Raw genomic sequence first — 19,228 nt, 5'->3', positions numbered from 1 at the left:
AACAGGAATTTTAACAAGATACATCTAACATTTTAGTGAAGAAGTTGCAATCTTTGTTACCTGATAGATCATTACAACAACCACTGTAAGAAGAAAAGGGGAAAGCAATGATGACGCCAACTACTACAATAATATTATAGAAAAATGCATCTTATTGCTCTTCTACTTTACCAGGATACACAGTTATTCCACTTAATGTGGCATGGTGACTGTTCTGTTGAATTTTCTACAGCTTTTTTTAATTGTTTCTAGCTATAGACTGCTATTGATGGTTCCCTTCACTTCTGTAGTGGGTTTGATTTTTCTTTTACCTTTTTATGTTCTGTAGTTACAGGAGAAAATTAACATAATGATCTAGGACAGTTTGGAGATTTTGTTTGCTGCACCAGATCCAACATCACAAAATTACTTTCCCCTCTGAAACAGTAAATTCAGGGTCAATAAAAACAAGTAATACTAACCATCATCATTTCCAGGTTCTTCATCTACTACCTCCTCTATATCAGCTGTTTTTAGTTTCACCTCTGGGTGGTACTCATCTTCTTGCTCATTTGATGGTACAGCTGAGGTTACATTTTCTTCTATTTTTTTCCTTTCAGCTTCCCGCTCTAGTTCTTCTATTTCCTGCAGGCGTTTTTCCAGCAGCTCAGCTTGCCTCTTCTGTTTTTTCTTCAGTTTTTTCTTTTTGTTTTTGGATATTTTTCCAACCTGAAATATTATTACCAAAGATAGAAAAAAAAAAGTAATTAATTATTTTCAAGGCATCTCACACCAAACTGTTTGGTTTACAGTTTGATTACCATTTTTTTGAAAATAGATGGCAACTAATTTAGTAATTATATTGCTTTTTCCAGTTCACTTCAAATCAAGAATGATATAGGATTATATGAGGCAAAAATCCACCAAAATTTTACACAGTTAATCATGTTTTTACATGGTCATTATTAGATACAAGAGCAAAATACATCTATACATCTAAGATGCCATAATAAAATTTCTAAAATCCTATAACCTTGAGTAAACACAATAATCTTGAACTTCAATCCAGATAAACAGAGGATACTGAATGTGGAAAATAATAGGATATCATATTAGTTGTTTGCACATAAATTTAGTATTTGATCTCTCTATATATAATGCAGGTAATAACCAGCAAAAGTATTCTGAGAAAAAAGACACAAGAAAACTAAAGAGACTGAAAACAGTGAATTTTAAATTCACTGTTAAAATAAAAACAAACAAACAAACAAATAAATAAAATGTGTGTTGTTTTATTTTCTTGCATAAGGAAAACATTTTTATTACTCCCTTCTGGCCCAAAACATATGAATTACAAATAGCAGATGGCCATTATGTAGTTTCTCATTTTATATAACATAAGGATTAAAACCTCAGGTACAACAAGAAGGAAATGAAAAATGAACATATCAGAGCTTTGACTGAAACACTTCCTTCCATTTTAACAGAATTGTGGCTTCTATTTTTACTATCTGGTAAATGAGATCTATCCAATTTTCATTCATTGTTTGAATATCACAGTAAGAAATCCTCACATAATCAAAAAATAAAGTACGAGGAACAGAGAGAAACATTTCCTCAAAGGTTTATCGGTTAATCCTGTTATCCTTATAAAAAGCCATGGGATAGTCTAAACAAGACATTAAATTTTATAACCTTAATAATTTTCATCCATGTTGTATAATGATACACACTCTGTACACACAGAAAGCAGGTTTGACTACAAATATTTCTGAAAGGCTGTACTACCATCGGTAATTTGCTATACGTATATGGCAAAGAGATCTTTCAAATCTCATAAAATTGCCTCAACTTTCAGGCCTGCATGATTAAGGCCTTTATGCCCTTAAGATACCTGCAATGCACAATATTTAAGTGCATTCACCCATTTTTGTCAGGATTTGAACGAATGGATTATTCCTCAAGAGAAGAAAATGGCAATGCTTAACTTAGTTTGACATAGCTATAGAACTGTATGTCTGTGAGAATTTCCATCACAGAAATACTGTGCTTAAGAGTGGTAAGGCCACAGACATAAAAAGAAAAATGTTCTTTGAAAGATAAAAGCTTTATTCAAAGGAAGCTCTTTAAAAGGGTCGAGGCTACTGACGGTTTAATACATATTAATACCCAGAGAAACACAGAAAATAAGGCAGTTAAATTGTATTATACAACAATACTTACAGGCTTTTGTTGTGGAGCTGTACTCACTAAAAAGACAAAAAATAAATTATAAATTAAATAAAGGTTTTCTTTTTCAAAAATAACTCTATAAAAGCAAAACCTAGTAGAAATAATTAAAAATATTCTCAACTAAATAAGGCGGTGTTAAATTTACTTTGTTAGCCAGACTTTTTACTCTTTACAAGTACGAGCTGCCTAAAATCATCTGATGTCTCCATTAGAGCATCTGAGACTGGAAGGAGCTAGCAGCTATATCTATGTTCACTGTGGTGTGGGTGGCAGAGAGTTAATGAATTTTTTTTTTAAAAGGCTGAAACATAAAGAATGGATAGAAAACCTCAAATGACTGCAGACCTGTCACAGATTAAATGTATGTAGTCAGTTGATGGAGCAGGAACAGACTGGTTTAAACAGTACAGGGAATATAAGCAAAGATACAACTGTGTTGTACACAACAGAAAAGCCAAATATTCATGGTTTTTATTCTGAAACAAGGCAGTTTGATTGCTAGGGCTGGAGGCATGAAGAAGTGCCTAAGGCAAAAAACACACCAAATCATAGAAAAAGCAGCTCCAGCCTGGGCCTCTTCCAAGCACCTCTGAGCAGGATCCCATCAGTGACTGGGTCTGATGAGATTGCAATGCTGACTGTCACATGCAACAGGGCATCACAAGCTACATAAAACCTCCCCTCTGTGATCAAAACCAACAGAAATAACCAAATATGGGAGACAGAAGCAAAGTGAAAGTGAGCATGAGGAACTGAACAGGGGAGAACCTCTCACAAATTTCTTCAGACACACAGGCTTATGGAAATTAAGGAATGCCAAATAAAATACAGTTGTTTTATAGGTTCAGATCCTGCTGCTAAGCTCAGGGAAAAACCTGCCTGAATACCCCTGAAAGGGCAAGGTTTTCAAAAAGATTCTTAAACCTGAGCACTGTCACAGCTATATAAAGGGAAATTATACACAACCTATTCCTGCAGTGCTGTAAAGAAAATACATCTTCAGCTCCTGTGTGGAAAGCCATATATTTAATTACAATTTGATAAGAATGAAGTGTGATAAGAACACCATTCCTCAAAATAATACTTATTTTAATGTCAGGAAGCAATATAAAGGCTGCATGAACAAAATGAAGGTATTTTCACACAAGTAACATAAAATCTCTAGCTATGTAATTACACATTATGTCAAATTCAATATAATATATTCATCATTTATACAATTTTTCATCTAAAAGTACATAATGCTGTGGATTCTGACTACTATATTTGTTCCCAATATAGAAAGTATTTTTAGCATACCACACAGATTTTCATCTGTGGTATATTTTCTGACAATATTACAAAGGGAATTACATCCCCACTGCCTGTAGCTGATGTGTTCAATTGGCAAATTAGTAGCAACTATAGTACTAAAAATACATAGTACATAGTACTAAAAAGAAAATCGCTAGAAAAGCCACACTTCCTCCTTGTTTGTCTTTGCTTATTGCTGTGAACTTCTCCACCTTGGTTTCTCCTAGCTAAACATAAGGTACAGTTCCTATCTAAACTCTTGGCAAGCTTAACAAAACATTTTATACCTCTAGGAAAATGGGCTTACCACGAGTTCAGTTAGGTACAATAAATTCCATTTTTTAGAGTGAAAAACTATGAATGTAAAACTTTTCATTCTATCTTGAGAATAAGTTGTAACAGACAAAGGCAGATGATTCCACAAGGATGCTGGCAAACTTGTAAGAGAAATAGACATAATTTATATAAGATTATTAATAATTGTCAATATTAGAGATGCAAGCTTCCAGTGTGACTAAAACCCAGGTATTAAAGTTTGTGGGCTGGGAGGGGAGTAAGTTTATACCAGTAAATCTTTTTCTGTATCTAGGGACCTGAAAACTTGAATGTGCAAAACCAGTAGGAAATCATTACCCTGACAGTTTCCAGAGCAGGAATAAGAATTAAACAGACATGCATTTCTTCACATGCCATTATTTAAAATGTGACTTTACATAGAACAAAATACTGCTAGCAATAATATACTGATGCTAGTTCACTACACTGCATTTGAATACCCTGTTCATACCTGCTGAGCCAGACGGGGGAGGAGCACCAGCCTTCTGCCACTCGGTAGCTTCAGCGGCCATCCTGCGCACGTAGGCATCATCCACACACATCAAAATGTTCTCTGGCTTTATGTCCGTATGAATGATCTTGCACTTGCTGTGTAGGTAATCTAGACCCTGAAGTACCTAATTACAAAGATTTTTTCTTTAAATCTGCTTGAAACTGCAGCTAAATCTATTAAGAAACTCAGCCTTTGGCTGCATTTTAAAGGAAGCCTGATTTTATCCCAATGCTCAAAAGTAGCCAAAAATTGGAAAAAATATATTACCAAGTAGTAGCATAACCACGTAATTTTCCACTGCAGCATGGAATTACATAAGCTTATGAAACAAAATTGTCTGATGCACAATAACACCAATGCAATGACTGAATTGCTTCATATTCAACTTTCAGAAATCAGTATTTAAAACATGTGTAGCACAAGTTTTGTCCAAGCAGAAAAAGAATAAAGATCTACACTATCTTTAATAAGCAACCTGAAAATGCCACTCACACTAGCGTAAACAGTTAATCCCAGTCTCATAAAAATAAAAACTTTTTAATCTTTCAGGACTAAGCTCTTCCTTTTTTTTCAGGTATGAAGTGTTTGAATTCAAAAAGCAATTCAGGTTGGAAGACTGTGTGGTTCAAACATTCATCCAAGTGATACCACCTTCAAAGCTGTATCTAACCTCAGAATCAGACCACCTGCTCAGAGCCTTTATCCAACTCACTTCCAACTACCTCCCAAGATGCAGAGCTGGCTGGGCTGTGCACTGTTTGCTGGGTAAAAACCTGAGTGGACACCAGGAGCAAGAGCTTGGTGAGGAACAGATTTTTTACACTGCAATTACATCCAGGTGGCAGCCCTGACCAGTGGTGGGCTCAGTACTGGAGCCAGTCCTGTTTAATATCTTTATCAATGATCAGAACAAGAGGATCAAGTGCACCCATGCAAAGTCTGCAGATGACACCAAGTTGGGTGGGAGCCTTGATTTGCTGGAGGGCAGGAAGGCTCTGCAGAGGATCTGGACACACCGGATGATGGCCTGAGGCCAATTATGTGAGGTACAACAGGGCCAAGTGTTGGGTCCTTCCCTTGGGTCACAACAACCCCAGGGCAGTGCCACAGGTTGAGGACAGAGTGGCTGGAAAAGTGGTCCAGGGAAAAGGACCGGGGGGGTGCTGGTTGACAGTGGCTGAACACGAGCCTGTGTGTGTCTGGCTGGTCAGGAAGGCAATGGCAGCCTGGCAGTATCAGCAATAGTGTGGCCAGCAGGACCAGGGCACTGATTGACCCTCTGTACTCAGCACTGATGAGGACACAAATCCATAAATCCTGTGTTTAGTTTTGGGGCCCTCAGTACAGCAAAGACATGGAGGTGTTGGAGCCTGTCCAGGGAAGGGCAGCAGGGCTGGGGAAGGGTCTGGAATGCAAGTCTGATGCAGGGAGCTGGGGGTGTTTAGTCTGTAGAAAAAAGGAGACTGAGGGGGGACTTCACTCCAGAACTGCCTGAAAGGAGGCTGTAGCCAGATGGGGGTCGCTTTGCTCTCCAAGGTAACAAGTGACAGGACCAGAAGTATCTTCAAGTCGCACCAAGGGAGGTTTAGATTGGTATCAGGAAAAAAATTCTTCCCTGAAGAACTGATAATGCTGCCAAGGCAAGGCTGCCCAGTGAAGTGGTGGCATCACCACCACTGGAGATATTTAAAAGAAGTACAGATGTGGCACTTAGGGACATGGTTTAGTGGTGGACTTGACAGTGGGTTTATGGTTGGAATTGATGCTCTTTCAGGCCTTTTCCACCTTGAATTCACTCTATGATGTATTACATACATGCTTTCTCCTTGCTGAAACACTTTCTCCATAAAATTGCCCCTCAGCAACTTGATTTTCACAGATTAGCAAAAGAACATATTTTGAAAGAACACATCCCAATGAAATGTTCTGCAGTATTTCAACTTGCTATCAACTCTGACTCTACAAAAACTTAAATACAGACAGACAGCAATTTCTTTAAAGAACAGGGTATTTTCATTTTTCAGGGAGATACCATTTTTGTTCATCATCATCATCATGGTATTATTTTCCACAGTTACAATCATTTAGTTTCCAGATTTTATTTAGAAGCGTGACATGTACCAAACTGCAATTTAATGTGAGTATCTTCACATCTATGAAAAAGACTCATTGCTTCAACTTTTTATTCTCTAAAGCAGCTCAGGAAACTCCCTTATCATAGGAAACCTCAATTAAAAAACATAATGCAAACACCCCAAAAATCCCTGTATGCAGCAGTGCAGGCTACCCATTAAAATCCTCTTGCAAATCCCACTGAGATTAAAATAAAATTACCTTAGAGGTCAGTTCAAATATCGTAATTCTAACCTTCAAACTGTTAACAATTGTGGAAAAACCTAATTAAAATACTGACAAAACTTACCTGTCGAATTATGCTTTTTACACAACGGATAGGAAGGCCTTGATAATTGGACTTGATTATCCATTTTAGAAGATGATGTCCAAGTACTTCGAAGACCATGCAGACATCTGTAATTTCATTAAGGATAACTTTCAAATAAACTTGTTCATGAGATCAGCACAAATGTTGGCTTGTGCTCTGGCTGAAGGAGTCTTCAGACCCTTCAGAGGGAAAATGGTTCCCCCTACAATGAGCTTTGGTACCTTGTGTCATTTACATATAAACCCATACAGAACCAGTGTCCAACTGCAGAAGAAATTAAAATAAAACATTTTAATTACTCAAATCTTGTCCATTACTTCTACACGTTAACAACAGCATTAAGGTGAATAATTAAGAAAGTAACTGTAAAAAGTAACTAACTCATTTTTTCTTCTTTGTAACAGCTGAAAGTACTGATTTGGCCCATGATCTCTTTTTATAATAGATTTTAAATTATATGAATAGGTTTTAATAACAAAATCGTACTGTGTTTTAGAAAATTAACCAGAATAACCATTTTTTTATTAAGCTCAATAGAGTCACTTGACAAGAAATATTAACATAGTATGACAATGGGTCTCTTAAGATCCGCAGTTTCAACTGCAGAGAATAATGGCAATCACCGAAGAACTCTCAAACAAAAAAAATGCAGAACTCAGAAGCAACATGCAAAAACACAATGTCAACATGTTTAATTTGACACAGCATTGACTACTGGCCCCTGACAGAGGCCACAGTCAATTATCAGGGGAGATTATTAGGAGAAAACACGATGTAGGAACTTCTTATGATTTCTGCTTCAACGGCTTTCTAAGTTAAGAGATTCTACACTGTCCTTGGCTGACTACATGCCTGGGTAGGTTGTCTTTCTGTTGAGAAAATCTTCAGATATTGAAGGTAATTTGAAGTTTTACCATCCACAACTCTCTGGCAAGAAGTTAGACTATAACAAATTAATCCTCAAACATGAGCTGGGAATGACCTTAATGGACCTGGAAACCATAAAGGATGTTAAAATCTTAACTACATGATACTAAAACCTTGCAAAGAAAAATGTAATATAAATAACCAAAAATTGATGGATACTGCAGGAAAATCTCAATGAATTAGACTATGCCAGAGACCATTCATATAGATGACCACTTCTACACTGTTAAGAAATCTTAGCTAACTTCTCCAAGTTTTATTAACTAGACTCTTGGCAATGATTTTAAGAGTCACTGTCATGTGTCAAAATGAAACTTACTTTGTCTGTCAGTTTATCACACATTCTTCTCAACTACCGACCTATATTCATAAAGGTAACTCAAGTTTTAACATCTGCACCTTCTATACTGAAGTTACACCAACAGTAAAAGGTCTCAAGACTGGTCAAAGCACAGTGTGAAGAGCTGTACCACAACTGTTGCCAATTGTTCATCTCATTTCACATTCTTGAATTCCTGTATTAGAGGAGACACCGAGTAGTCACTTCCCACTCACATCAACTGGGTGTACCCAGAGCTCCACTCCATTCAGACGAGGAAATAGTCTTGGTTACTTTACCCCACAATGAACACAAGTCCCTAGTAGAGCACACAGCCATCATCCAGGCCAAGCAGAGCTCCTGAGCTCTGCAAGGCTCATTAACTGAGCCCACGCAGTAAAGCTGCAAAGCTACAGCAACACAGATTGCAAAAAGGCAGGACACCGCAACATTTAGAAATGAAATATAGGACACCCGCCCACAGTCCTTCAGACCACTGCTGCTGCAGACTCCAATGCACATTCCTGACATTCCTTGCACTTACAGAAATGTTTAGCCTTGCCAGTAACCAGAAGAGAAAGGGATGTAGGGAAGTAAACAGCTGAGAGGCAAGGGGAGAGCGCCAAGAAGGAAGACTAAGGAATGGCAGAGGCAGGCAGAAAGAGGGTCACCAGAAAGACAGATGTCTACCTGAAAAAAATAGATTGCAACATTTTGCTGGGAGGACTTAGACAACCTCAAGGGACACTCCATACTGGAGAGACAACTGGAATGGAGAGAAGATATAGAGCAGGCTCAGTGTTGGGAGTAGGTATGCAAAAATGTGACTACTGTCTGATTTACTAGCCTGATCTGAAAAACATTAACCTTAAGCTAGACTGTCCAGAACAAAGGGTTTGGAAAAGCTCTGCATTAACTATTAGGAAACCAGCCTTGCAAGTCCCAGGATCCTCCTACAGCACCCATAATATAACTGGTGAGCAGGTCCAAACAGTCCTGCAGGAAAAAAACCCTGAAGCCCACCTAGCAGACACACTTCTTGTGAAATGCTCTTCAAAGCAGCGCAGGGGATGTCTCACAGGAGGAAACTAAGCACAGCAGGAGAGTAAATGCAACATTAATCAGCTGACAGGTTTAAGTACTGAGAGCTGTTCTTTCTTGACTCAAATCCTACCTGTAACTATCTATCTTTCTACAAATACAAGTTACTCAAGCATTTAGAAATATGACAAAGGCTAAAGGCTAGTTAAGCTCCAGTACCAGCACAGAAAACTTCAGGATGCCTCTTGTTTGCTTTTGGACTGGCAGCATCTAGGTACTATGACATTTAGTTAATACTCTATATACTTTGCAGATGCCTTTATTACAATCATTATAATGTCTGACTGTGTGGGAATGTTTCCTTCTTTATTTTCTCCATTTGTCTCTCAAACCATTTGTTTCATTATGTGATTATCTGAATCTTTCATTAAAAAAATGCTACACTGAAATGAACATTATTATGGCTCTAATAAATGTCCACTGCAAACAAACAATAATTCACACTTACTGAAAACAAGGTGCACGTGATCATGAATTCTGTTATTTCATTAAAAAGTCATAATTGCAATCTTTGTAAAATATACAAGTAGCTAAAAATTTATCAGTCTAGTTATTAAAATTCCTCTGTATATAAACACTTACTACAGCTCCTAGGAGAAAGATGACAGTTTGCAGTGCAAGCCAACGGCTCTGCACATTCCCAGCTCTGTTCTACAGGTTCTTGACAATTTTCCCTGTTTGGAAGCTCCATTTTATGGTATTAGCCATCCAAAGGATTCACTCACCTCTTTTCTGTCTTGTTTTAGCTTTTAAATGCATTCTATAACCAATATGCTTCTATGAAGCATATGTTATTTTATTTTATAGTCAAGCAACAGATATTTAGTGACTTGCCCAAAGGAAGCTGGAAAAAGCAGAACATGGAAAAAAATCTCAAATTACTCTATATCTCTCAACCTATGCAACTCAGTGACACCAATGCAGCACTAATACGGCATTTTAAAAAGTTAACAGCAACAAAACATTAAAATTAATTACCTGCTCCATCCTAAGAGAACTTACACCAAAGATTATTTTCCCTAGAACTTAAAAAGGAGCTGATGAAATAGTCAGTGTAACCAACCACTGCTGAAGTAACTCAGGATGCACAAGCTGTTCTCAGGAAAAACTCAAAGCATAAGATACTCAGTATCATTTTTTTGCTGGCAGTCAGGACTTTGACAGACTTCCAGATGCAATTTAAATCTGAGTCCAGTATCAGACCATCCTGTATACTGACTGGTACTTTTCTGGAAAATGTACTTTTCAGTAAGGCAGGAACATTTGCCTTCTACATAAAAATTTCTGTACTGCCAGTTTTCATGACGGCAAAACTTAAAATAGAATAAATCAACATCAGCTGTCCAGTTTTCATCTGCCAATACAAAGCTACCTGACCCTTTATTTTTCACTAGCACATGGTTTCTTTTGGCTTTCTCAGTGTAAGTGCTGTATTGCAAAAAGATGTACGTTTGGATATGCTTTTAAAGTATTATCACTAACAAAATTTACTCTTCACACCTTGAAACAGCCCTCATCTTTAATACAGTTGTATAAATACACGTGAATCTTAGCAAGAATTTAAGAACATTATTCAGAAATTGCTCTGATAAACAGATAAGTTATTTCTAGGTATAGCTATGAATGCATTATCATACTCCTTATTTCATATTAGTGTTTTATGATAAAACAGTAAATCAAAATTTTTGGTTTCTAAAAGTAATTATTCTTCAATTGTACTACTGTCAGATGAAAACAAATAAAAACAGGACAAGGGAAAAGGAGATTAGACACCAGTCTGTACCTGAGAACACTTGACCCCACACTCTCATTCTCACCACATATCCAAATTAATGTCAAGAGACAGATGAATGGGATGAAAACTGCACACTTCTGTCTGGAAGGATGCTTTCTAGTGAGCATTCAGATCTACTGACAGTCACCTTCTACACTCCTCTCCTAGAAGACGGCTGTTGGTGAAAGGTACCTTAATCTGATCTGCTGAAGACTGAAGGCACATCACCAAAATCGATGTATAATGAGGCACTCTAGAGCAGGAATTGTCTCTCTGGCAGTATGACCCATGAACAATGAGGTCTGCTACTGGGCTCAAAAACACAACAGGTACACACGTAAGTCCAGCTGTAACAGTAAATGACAGCACAGTAATGTAATAAGCTGTTAAAATACCTAATATAATTAGCAGAGAGAACTCAGTTTAGCTCAACTCTAAAATCAAATATATTCACAGATCAAAATTCATCCGAGAATGAGTCAGTTATATTTTACTTTATTGCTCTCTTTTTCTACCACCCCTCTTTTGTTTTTTTTAAAGGAAACTTTTAAAGACTAAGCTTTACAACCTTTGCCAAAAACAAGGTTAACACCTGGCCAAAAAATGATTACATGAACAAGAGAAGCATCTCCATGACTTCCCACAAGGAAGCAGAAACCAGCTTTTTCATGACACTGACAATTTCTCTTTACCAGTCTACAACAAAAAAAATATTTCTTGTAAGCTTCAGTTATCACAAATGTTTTCAGTAAACTCTATTTTTTAAGTAATCTAACTCTAGTTCTACCAGACCATGACAGGATACATAGAACTTCTTTTTTAATTTTGCATTGTGTTTAGGAAATGCTAGGTTACTTTCACCCCAGAGAGTGCCCTAGACACTGCACTTCTGTTTGCATCTACATACATTTTGGTGTTTATAATTTGTATATTTGAAGTAAGATTAACTAGAAAAAATCCAGAACTAAATGCTTAACTATTCCAGTAGAACATTTTTAATGAGAATGCCATGTTCTCAAAAGGATACGAATTCCATTCATTCCAGAAATTTTGAAGTCATCAATTAGCTGTACAACCATATCCTTGTTGGGATCATTAGGGTCACTTTCACGAACCTAAACCAAGAATGCAAACACTGACATTTTAGGAAAAAATTCACTTTAAAATAATTCACTTTAAAATACTAATTAGTTAGATTTCCACATGAATTTAAGTATTTTGGAGCTTCAAAAAACATGTTAACTCATAGTAAACCAAATGTTTAGAGGAAAATATGTAAAAAAACCAAGCATCTAAAATCAATTCTCTGTGGTTTTTTAATTCACTATTACTGTTATTGTTGTTATTGAACACTGTATTGCAATAGTGATACTTACACATTTGAGCAACTTAATTTCATCCAAGGCTGTCTCTGTGTAATGCTGGGCACTTTTTACAACTTTCATTGCAACAAACCTTTTTCCCCTTGAAAAGAAGAAAAACATTTTCAACATGTACACTGAGCTAAAACAAACATACTTTGAAGGTTGGGAAATTCTAAATAGAGCATTTCATAGTCTAATACATTTTTACATAAAATGTTGAAATTACACTTAACAACAACTTCTAACCTTACTCTGTAAACAGTGTAACTTACTGAGTATTTAGTCTCCTTGCTGCTAGTGTCTCTAAGAGAGGAATCTGCTTACACATTTTATCATTTAATGATAACTAACTGTATTTTTTTCATTAAAGATACAAAAGAATTTTAAAAAGCTTATTCTTGCATGCTCAAGACAACATGCAAATTCAATAAGCAAAACTAATTTGTCAAAGAAAATATATTACATTTATTTCTGACAGTTTTTATAAACTACACCATTAATCAAGAGCAAAATAAGACTGTAGGTATCCTTCTGCACGAAATTATAGTAAACGTTTACATAAGTTTATCATGCATATAAAACAAACGTTACTGCAAACAAAATAACGTATTAAGAAAAAAGTATAGGAAAATAAATAGTTTTCTTACTGCATATCCCAGCATAGCCAGACTGTAGAGAAGTGTCCCCATCCTAACTTTCTAATAACATGATACCGGCCATTGAAAAGATCACCAATTTTCACTGGATGATAGCCTCCTTCCATGAAAAAAAAAATAATAGAAAAAAAAGAATATTTTGAAAATAAACATTAATTCCCAGTTTCTGGTAGCATAAATTTTCCTTTTGAAATTGTCCTGTACTATAAATAGGAAATATAAAGAAAATTTTAATGGTAAAAATTCTGCCTTGCTTGGCCTGGAGGGAAAAAACTCATGTCCTGTAACTACTGTAGAGTTTATTCACCCTTCTCTCTTATGGCTTTTATTTATGGTAATATTACCATCTGTTCTCTATTTCCTCGGGCTTATCTTCCACTTTGATAGACAGTGCAGAAAAGATCTACATTATTTCTTTATCATATTTGAAGCCTCTCCAGTATATTTTGGATGATTGCAGAATCTCAACAGAGATTGTTTTAATTCCCATTTGCTTTCGAGTAATAAAAGCAGCAATAAAATACTTCCTGAGAAAATGTTAAGAACAATGCAGACTTCATTGATGCTCTTCTACTTGGCTCCTGATCCACAGCAGCAGTGCATTTTTCTGACGTCTGAGGGTTTTACAGTGAGGAGGAAGAAGAGAAAGCAGCTCTGGCCTTTGTCTGAACTGCTTTTTCATAACTAAAGTCTGCCGTCCAAATTTCAACAACTACACAGTTTCTCCACAACCCCATTATGCAGAAAGGCCAAGAGGACAGAGCAAGCTGGAACTCAGGTTTCTAGGAGATGTAATGAAGCCTTTTATTTCCTTTGTATTTTGGGAGACATTCTTACTCCTAGTTAAACACAGGGAATACAATGAACACACAAGATTTTTATTCAGACCTTAACACACCAACAATAACATCCATAATTTTGTCTAAACTGCAAACAAATAATAACCCACCAGCAGCAAACTCACAGCAGCTTTCAAAGAACCACTTCTTTGTTTCTGGTCCTTCACAGTGTCATGCCCAATTGTCCTTTGGCAGGATCCTCAGTTATTGACTAACCCATTTAGAATCAGAAAAACTTCAGACTACTTTCTCAAAGTTTCTGGATCTGTTTTGAATTCCCTGAAAATCTTGCTGGAACTGGTTAAGACAACAATGTCAATTTATAACTTAATTCCTTGAATTTAAAACAGAGACTTCTCTCTTATCTCCTTTTATCTGTGGGAAGAGTGATGTCAAATCTGGATATATTTATGTTCTTTTTTTGTTAATAACATCTTCTGCCTTAACAGAAGGTGAACAGTTCTTTTAAGAACTCTTGCATGCTGCCAGAGCAGATTAATAAATTTAACACAACTGTGCTACAGAATTATAATGACTATAACAGACAATTATTGTAATGATTATAACAAACTCAGGAGAAGGATAAAACTTAAATGATGTATTGTGTTAGATGCTGGTGTGCCTAACAAACTCTAAAACACACAGAGCTTTGAGATATATGTGCTAAGGTGTAACTACAAGCTCAGCAAACAGTAGGAACAGCTTCACTCAAAAGCTGACCCTTCCCTTGGGGAAGACATCCCCAGCCCTCCCATCACTGGGAAGGAAATGTTCACGAAAGATGCCAGGACAACTCACCCAGCAAAGTAAAATGATACTTTCATTTCCACTGCTGAGTTGTGCCAACCTCAGTAAGGATGCCCACACTGCCATGTGGGAGCTCCTTTGTTCCAAATCAAAAACCAGATCACTTTTGGAACACCTGACTGGATTTAGTCTCCAGTAGAGAAGGGGGACATGGACTTAGAGAGAGTAAGGGTTGACTATTACACCAGCCATCTGCAAACACAAACAGTATCAGCCACATATGAAGCCTGAGTCTATTGCAGCTTCATTATTATAGAAATTTTGCTGAATAAACACAAACACATGAATCAATACTGATACAAAATTAAAAACAAAACTAAATTTCATTTTGTCTATTTAAGCATCGTTCTAGTAATAGCTGATGGAGATATTTAATAATCTGGATAAATATAATCATTATTTAAGACAGCTATTGACTGGTTTAAAACAAACAAAAATATAATTACTTGGTAATTTTTTTCCCCACAAAATTCTATGCAGGATGATGAAGTCACAGATGCAAGAGGAAAGTTAAGAGAACATACAGGAATTCTACCTTTCCATTACGGAAAAGGTTTGCATTTGTGAAGTGAATCAAATCTGATGATTTGCAAAATTTATATGAGACTTCCACATAAAACACCATCACAGATGAAAACACGTTTCTAGGAACAGTTTAGGCAAACAAATGCCTTTTATATCTGACTCTACAAATAGCTTCTGGCATACTTGTGCTTCAAAGGGTCAAAAATAATCAAAAACTTGTGATAGTTTCTTCCCATCACTGACAGAAAAGAAAACAGCATAGAGAGGAAATCAGACAAAGACACCAAAGTTAATAACTGGGGCTTGGTTGGTTATTTTAGTAAACTCTAAGTGTTGGAAGCATAACAATACTATATATGTAAAAATTATGTTGTTTTGATCCCTACACACCACTGTCATAACTAATTATAGCAATACACCAGCATATGTGACAGATGCCAGCAGAGGTAGCATATATAGCACATGAGTATATATATCTTTCACAAGATACTCTCCACTGTCCTAACTCACAACAGGAGCAGCTTTGGAAATAATCTGTTACCATTACTATAAACATTACTCTGATTATTCATATCAGCAACATATGCATTTACAGGTTGTGCACAACCAGGTAACAACCCACTTAGTTATGTGCATTTGAAAACTAGTGTCATCCTATGATGAATGTAATAATTTAAGTTCTCTATGATACCAAACATATTTCTAAGTATTAGTAACAAGACGACATTTATGCAAAATTAACAAGTTGATAAAAATTACTTTTGGAAAAACAATACTGGTATTTTAAAATATACAATGTATAAGTGGCATTGATGATAACCTAACGAAAAAAACCACTCTCTTGTACTATTCACTGTAGCACACACAGAAAAAAATGTGTCTCTCACAGCTAGCTAGCTACATGCATGCAAGAAGGAGGGTCAGAAAAATGAGATCATTATTCCTGAAAGTCTCCTGAATGTATTAGTAATTGTAGCTGGCTCATTCTATCTTTGTATAGGGAATTATTCCCTTTGTGAACTGGATGAATGGGAGACATCTCCAGGGGACAGAGAAGATGATCAGAGAAGCAAAAAATTCCAATTACATCCATGACACAACACACTCTTGAAAAAAAAAAACAACTCCAAGTGTTTCAAGGCTTTTCAGAGAAGAAAAACCAGCTTTACAAAGTACCCTTCAAAAAATCATGCAGTTGGACATTCGATACTTCCATTCCTTAAACAAGTAAATATTTGAAAAGCATTTTATGCAAATTCAATGACATGAACAGAAGTAATGTCACAGATTTAAACAGGCCCTGGAGGAAACTCCCAGGGAACGGAAGTTCGTCTGCTTTTCACAGATGGCTGCTAGTCAGTCTCTTTCACATCAGGTGCTAATATAAACCGATCCAATTTCCTCATTAAAAACCACTACTATGACTATTTACTAATCACCACGTAATGTGGTCAAGATGTAACAGTAACATACCCTTAAAAATAAAATCAGTAACAAAAATACTCAACAGGAAGTACAGCTAGCATGTCGTATGTTGAATTCCTGAAAAAAATAATTATATACTCATCATCAAAATTTTCCCTCCTATGAAATTTCAGACTGGGGTTGAGAAGTATGCTCTGGGCCTCAGTCAAAAATCCTGGAAGACTGCCATTTTGAAGACAAAATTAGAAATAAAAGAGACACTTCAGTGATTAATGATAATTTCCAAATCTTTATCTTTCCCTCTGTAAATACAGATTAGGCTACCAAAACAGAAGAAGATATTCAAACTAATAAAAAATCTCTCAAAAAATGGAAAATGTATCTAAAATCCATTCTGGAGTTCTTTACCAAATAACTTACTCATTCCCTATACAGAATATAAAATATATAAACAAATCCCAATGTGGTCATGGAATTCAGATCCTTATGGTGACCTTTTCTTCAGTTCCACGCCAGCAGACTGAAAGAAGGAAATGCACTGCTCAGACTTACAGGAAATTAGGATCAGAAAATAAGTAAATCCTCAACTGAAGCAACAAAGGCACTGCTCTTGTAGAAACAAGTAATGATCATGACATCCAAATGAACCCAAGCTTGAACCATCCTTAATATACTTTCAAAAATTCAAAGCCTCAGGATCAGAAGAATTCAAAAGAACCTTTATGCATTCAGAAGTTCCCTTTAATTTTTCAGGAAGCCTGCAAGTATTCTTAGTGTAACATGTAGTTTATTTCAAAAGTATACAAATCTTACTACTGACCTGCTCTAGTTAAACAGGCAACTCATAAGCAGGCTCTCAACTTAGACTATTTTTTTTTTTTTTGTGATCTAGCTTCTGCAGATGGTGACATTTTGGAAGGGATACTGGAAAACAGACAACAATGGATTGTTTGAAATTAAATGCAGCCCTTACTTCAGGAAAGAATAAAGTCAGAGCTTTGAAATGCCTAATCTCAAGGAAATATAGATGTTTATGGGTACACAGATGTTTAAACAAACCCTTATTCACTGATAAAACATGTCAAAGACACAGAAGGACTTATCTTACATAACAAATATATTTTAACACAAACAATAAAAAACCAAACCAGAATATTTGAGCATGGTTTAGCAACATGTCTTTCTTTTCCCTTTTGACTCATCAGTTTGAGTTCACTGTTTGGCTTTCACTACTGATATTTGTAAGCCACTTATATATTTGAAATATATTAATAAAACCTTTTACGCCAAAATGAAATAGTCACTTTCCATTGTTAAATATGTAAATATGAAACACTTTTCCATCTGCAAAGGGGAATTCCTAAAATAGTACATTTCCAGGCTTATACAGAAACTTCTGATTAAGAAGACATTATCATATTTGACACAGGAAGTGCTTTTTGGTATAAGAAATACAGAATACCAGATATAGTCAAGATGCATAGAGTGTTTTTTTGACTATTCAAAAACATTCATCTGAAGTGATAAAATTCTTATGTAAGTATATATGTATTCTTGAAATCTACTATGATGGGTAACACAGAGTTGCTAGAACTGTTATTTATAATTTTTTATGTGAGTGTAGTGTACATTCTACCCTAATGGGAACAGACTTGCAACTTTAGCAGTGACATAAAAATAAACTTAACTACTGACACTGTTATACCACATTCAAGCTTTTATGCACTTAACAATATTTAGAAACTGAATATAACCAATACAAAAATTAAGGAAATTGAGCTAAAATGAAGATGTAGAGAGACTCAGACAATGCTGAGAGCTATGAAAAACACCATGTGGAAAAGAAGCATGTAACATCTTAGGCTAGTGCAAGTAAGAGAAGAAAGGAAGAAAAAAGGATACAGTTAAAAAAAATAAATTTATAATGCCTTAAAACACCAAGGCATTTTAGAATGTTTAGGAGTGTGAGGAGTTGTTTGTCCTGGCTTGGGTGTTTTTGTTTCTCTTACAACTCACACGAATCAAAGGAAGTTTATTCTCTATTCTTATAATTGAGACATCAGGAAGAATATAGGGATGCCATACTTGTCTATTTATTGGAAAATGTATAAAGAAACTATGGCTAAGTGAAAAATGAATGCTAAAGACAATTATGCACTGGGACTTGAAATGAAGAGCTGTTCCTAATTCTTGTATAAGTAAACTCCATAAATAAAGACCAGCTCTTTAAAAATCCCTCAAGAACCAGAACTAAGAGTGGCATGACAGTGTCTACCCGCACCAGCAGGGGTGAAGTGCACTGACCTTTACAGTAATCTGCGGGATCCTCCTGCTCCTCATCGTCAGAGCCCAGAATCTCCTCCTCTGGCTCAGGCGGGGCGGGCTCCGGCAGGGGCGGCGGCGGGGGCGGCGGAGGAGGTGGGGGTGCAGAGGGGGCTTTCTGCTGAGGCTCTGGCCTGGAAACACAACACACAGCACACTTGGTAAGGAGCCTCCTCCTTCAGGGGGGATGAAAAACCAGTGAAGCATCTCATGCTCTCACTGTCACTTTTTATATCCCCTGTGGGACACGGGAGGCGTGGACAGAGAGGAACCTGGGCAAACCAAGAGCAGGGCTCAAGTGAAAGAGCTTGCAGAAGACACATAAAGTATGTAATCAGATGAGCTTTTGCAATTCCTTATGAGCAAATGAGACATTAGACCCATCCTCTTGAG

At 36.4% G+C, this 19,228-nt stretch overlaps 1 protein-coding gene across 4 annotated transcripts in view; it reads right to left on the bottom strand.

Annotated features, from left to right (window-relative positions):
• The window catches only part of SRPK2 (SRSF protein kinase 2), an 87,001-nt gene that overhangs the window by 23,749 nt on the left and 44,024 nt on the right, over positions 1-19,228 (bottom strand). For 3 of the 4 annotated variants that reach the window (XM_083858924.1, XM_083858923.1, XM_083858922.1), the window contains exons 2-9: positions 18,818-18,969; positions 12,909-13,017; positions 12,274-12,361; positions 11,925-12,012; positions 6,756-6,862; positions 4,292-4,457; positions 2,203-2,228; positions 462-708 (exon numbers count right to left, since the gene is read on the bottom strand). In XM_083858924.1, coding sequence (XP_083715050.1) covers positions 462-708; positions 2,203-2,228; positions 4,292-4,457; positions 6,756-6,862; positions 11,925-12,012; positions 12,274-12,361; positions 12,909-13,017; positions 18,818-18,969 — 983 coding nt within the window. The remainder of the gene's footprint in view (positions 1-461; positions 709-2,202; positions 2,229-4,291; positions 4,458-6,755; positions 6,863-11,924; positions 12,013-12,273; positions 12,362-12,908; positions 13,018-18,817; positions 18,970-19,228) is intronic. The other variant, XM_083858921.1, reaches the window with a different exon arrangement.

Source organism: Zosterops lateralis (genome assembly GCF_965231275.1).
Source record: "Zosterops lateralis genome assembly, chromosome: 4".
Lineage (NCBI taxonomy): Eukaryota > Metazoa > Chordata > Aves > Passeriformes > Zosteropidae > Zosterops > Zosterops lateralis.
This window is presented reverse-complemented; position numbering and strand designations above follow the sequence as displayed.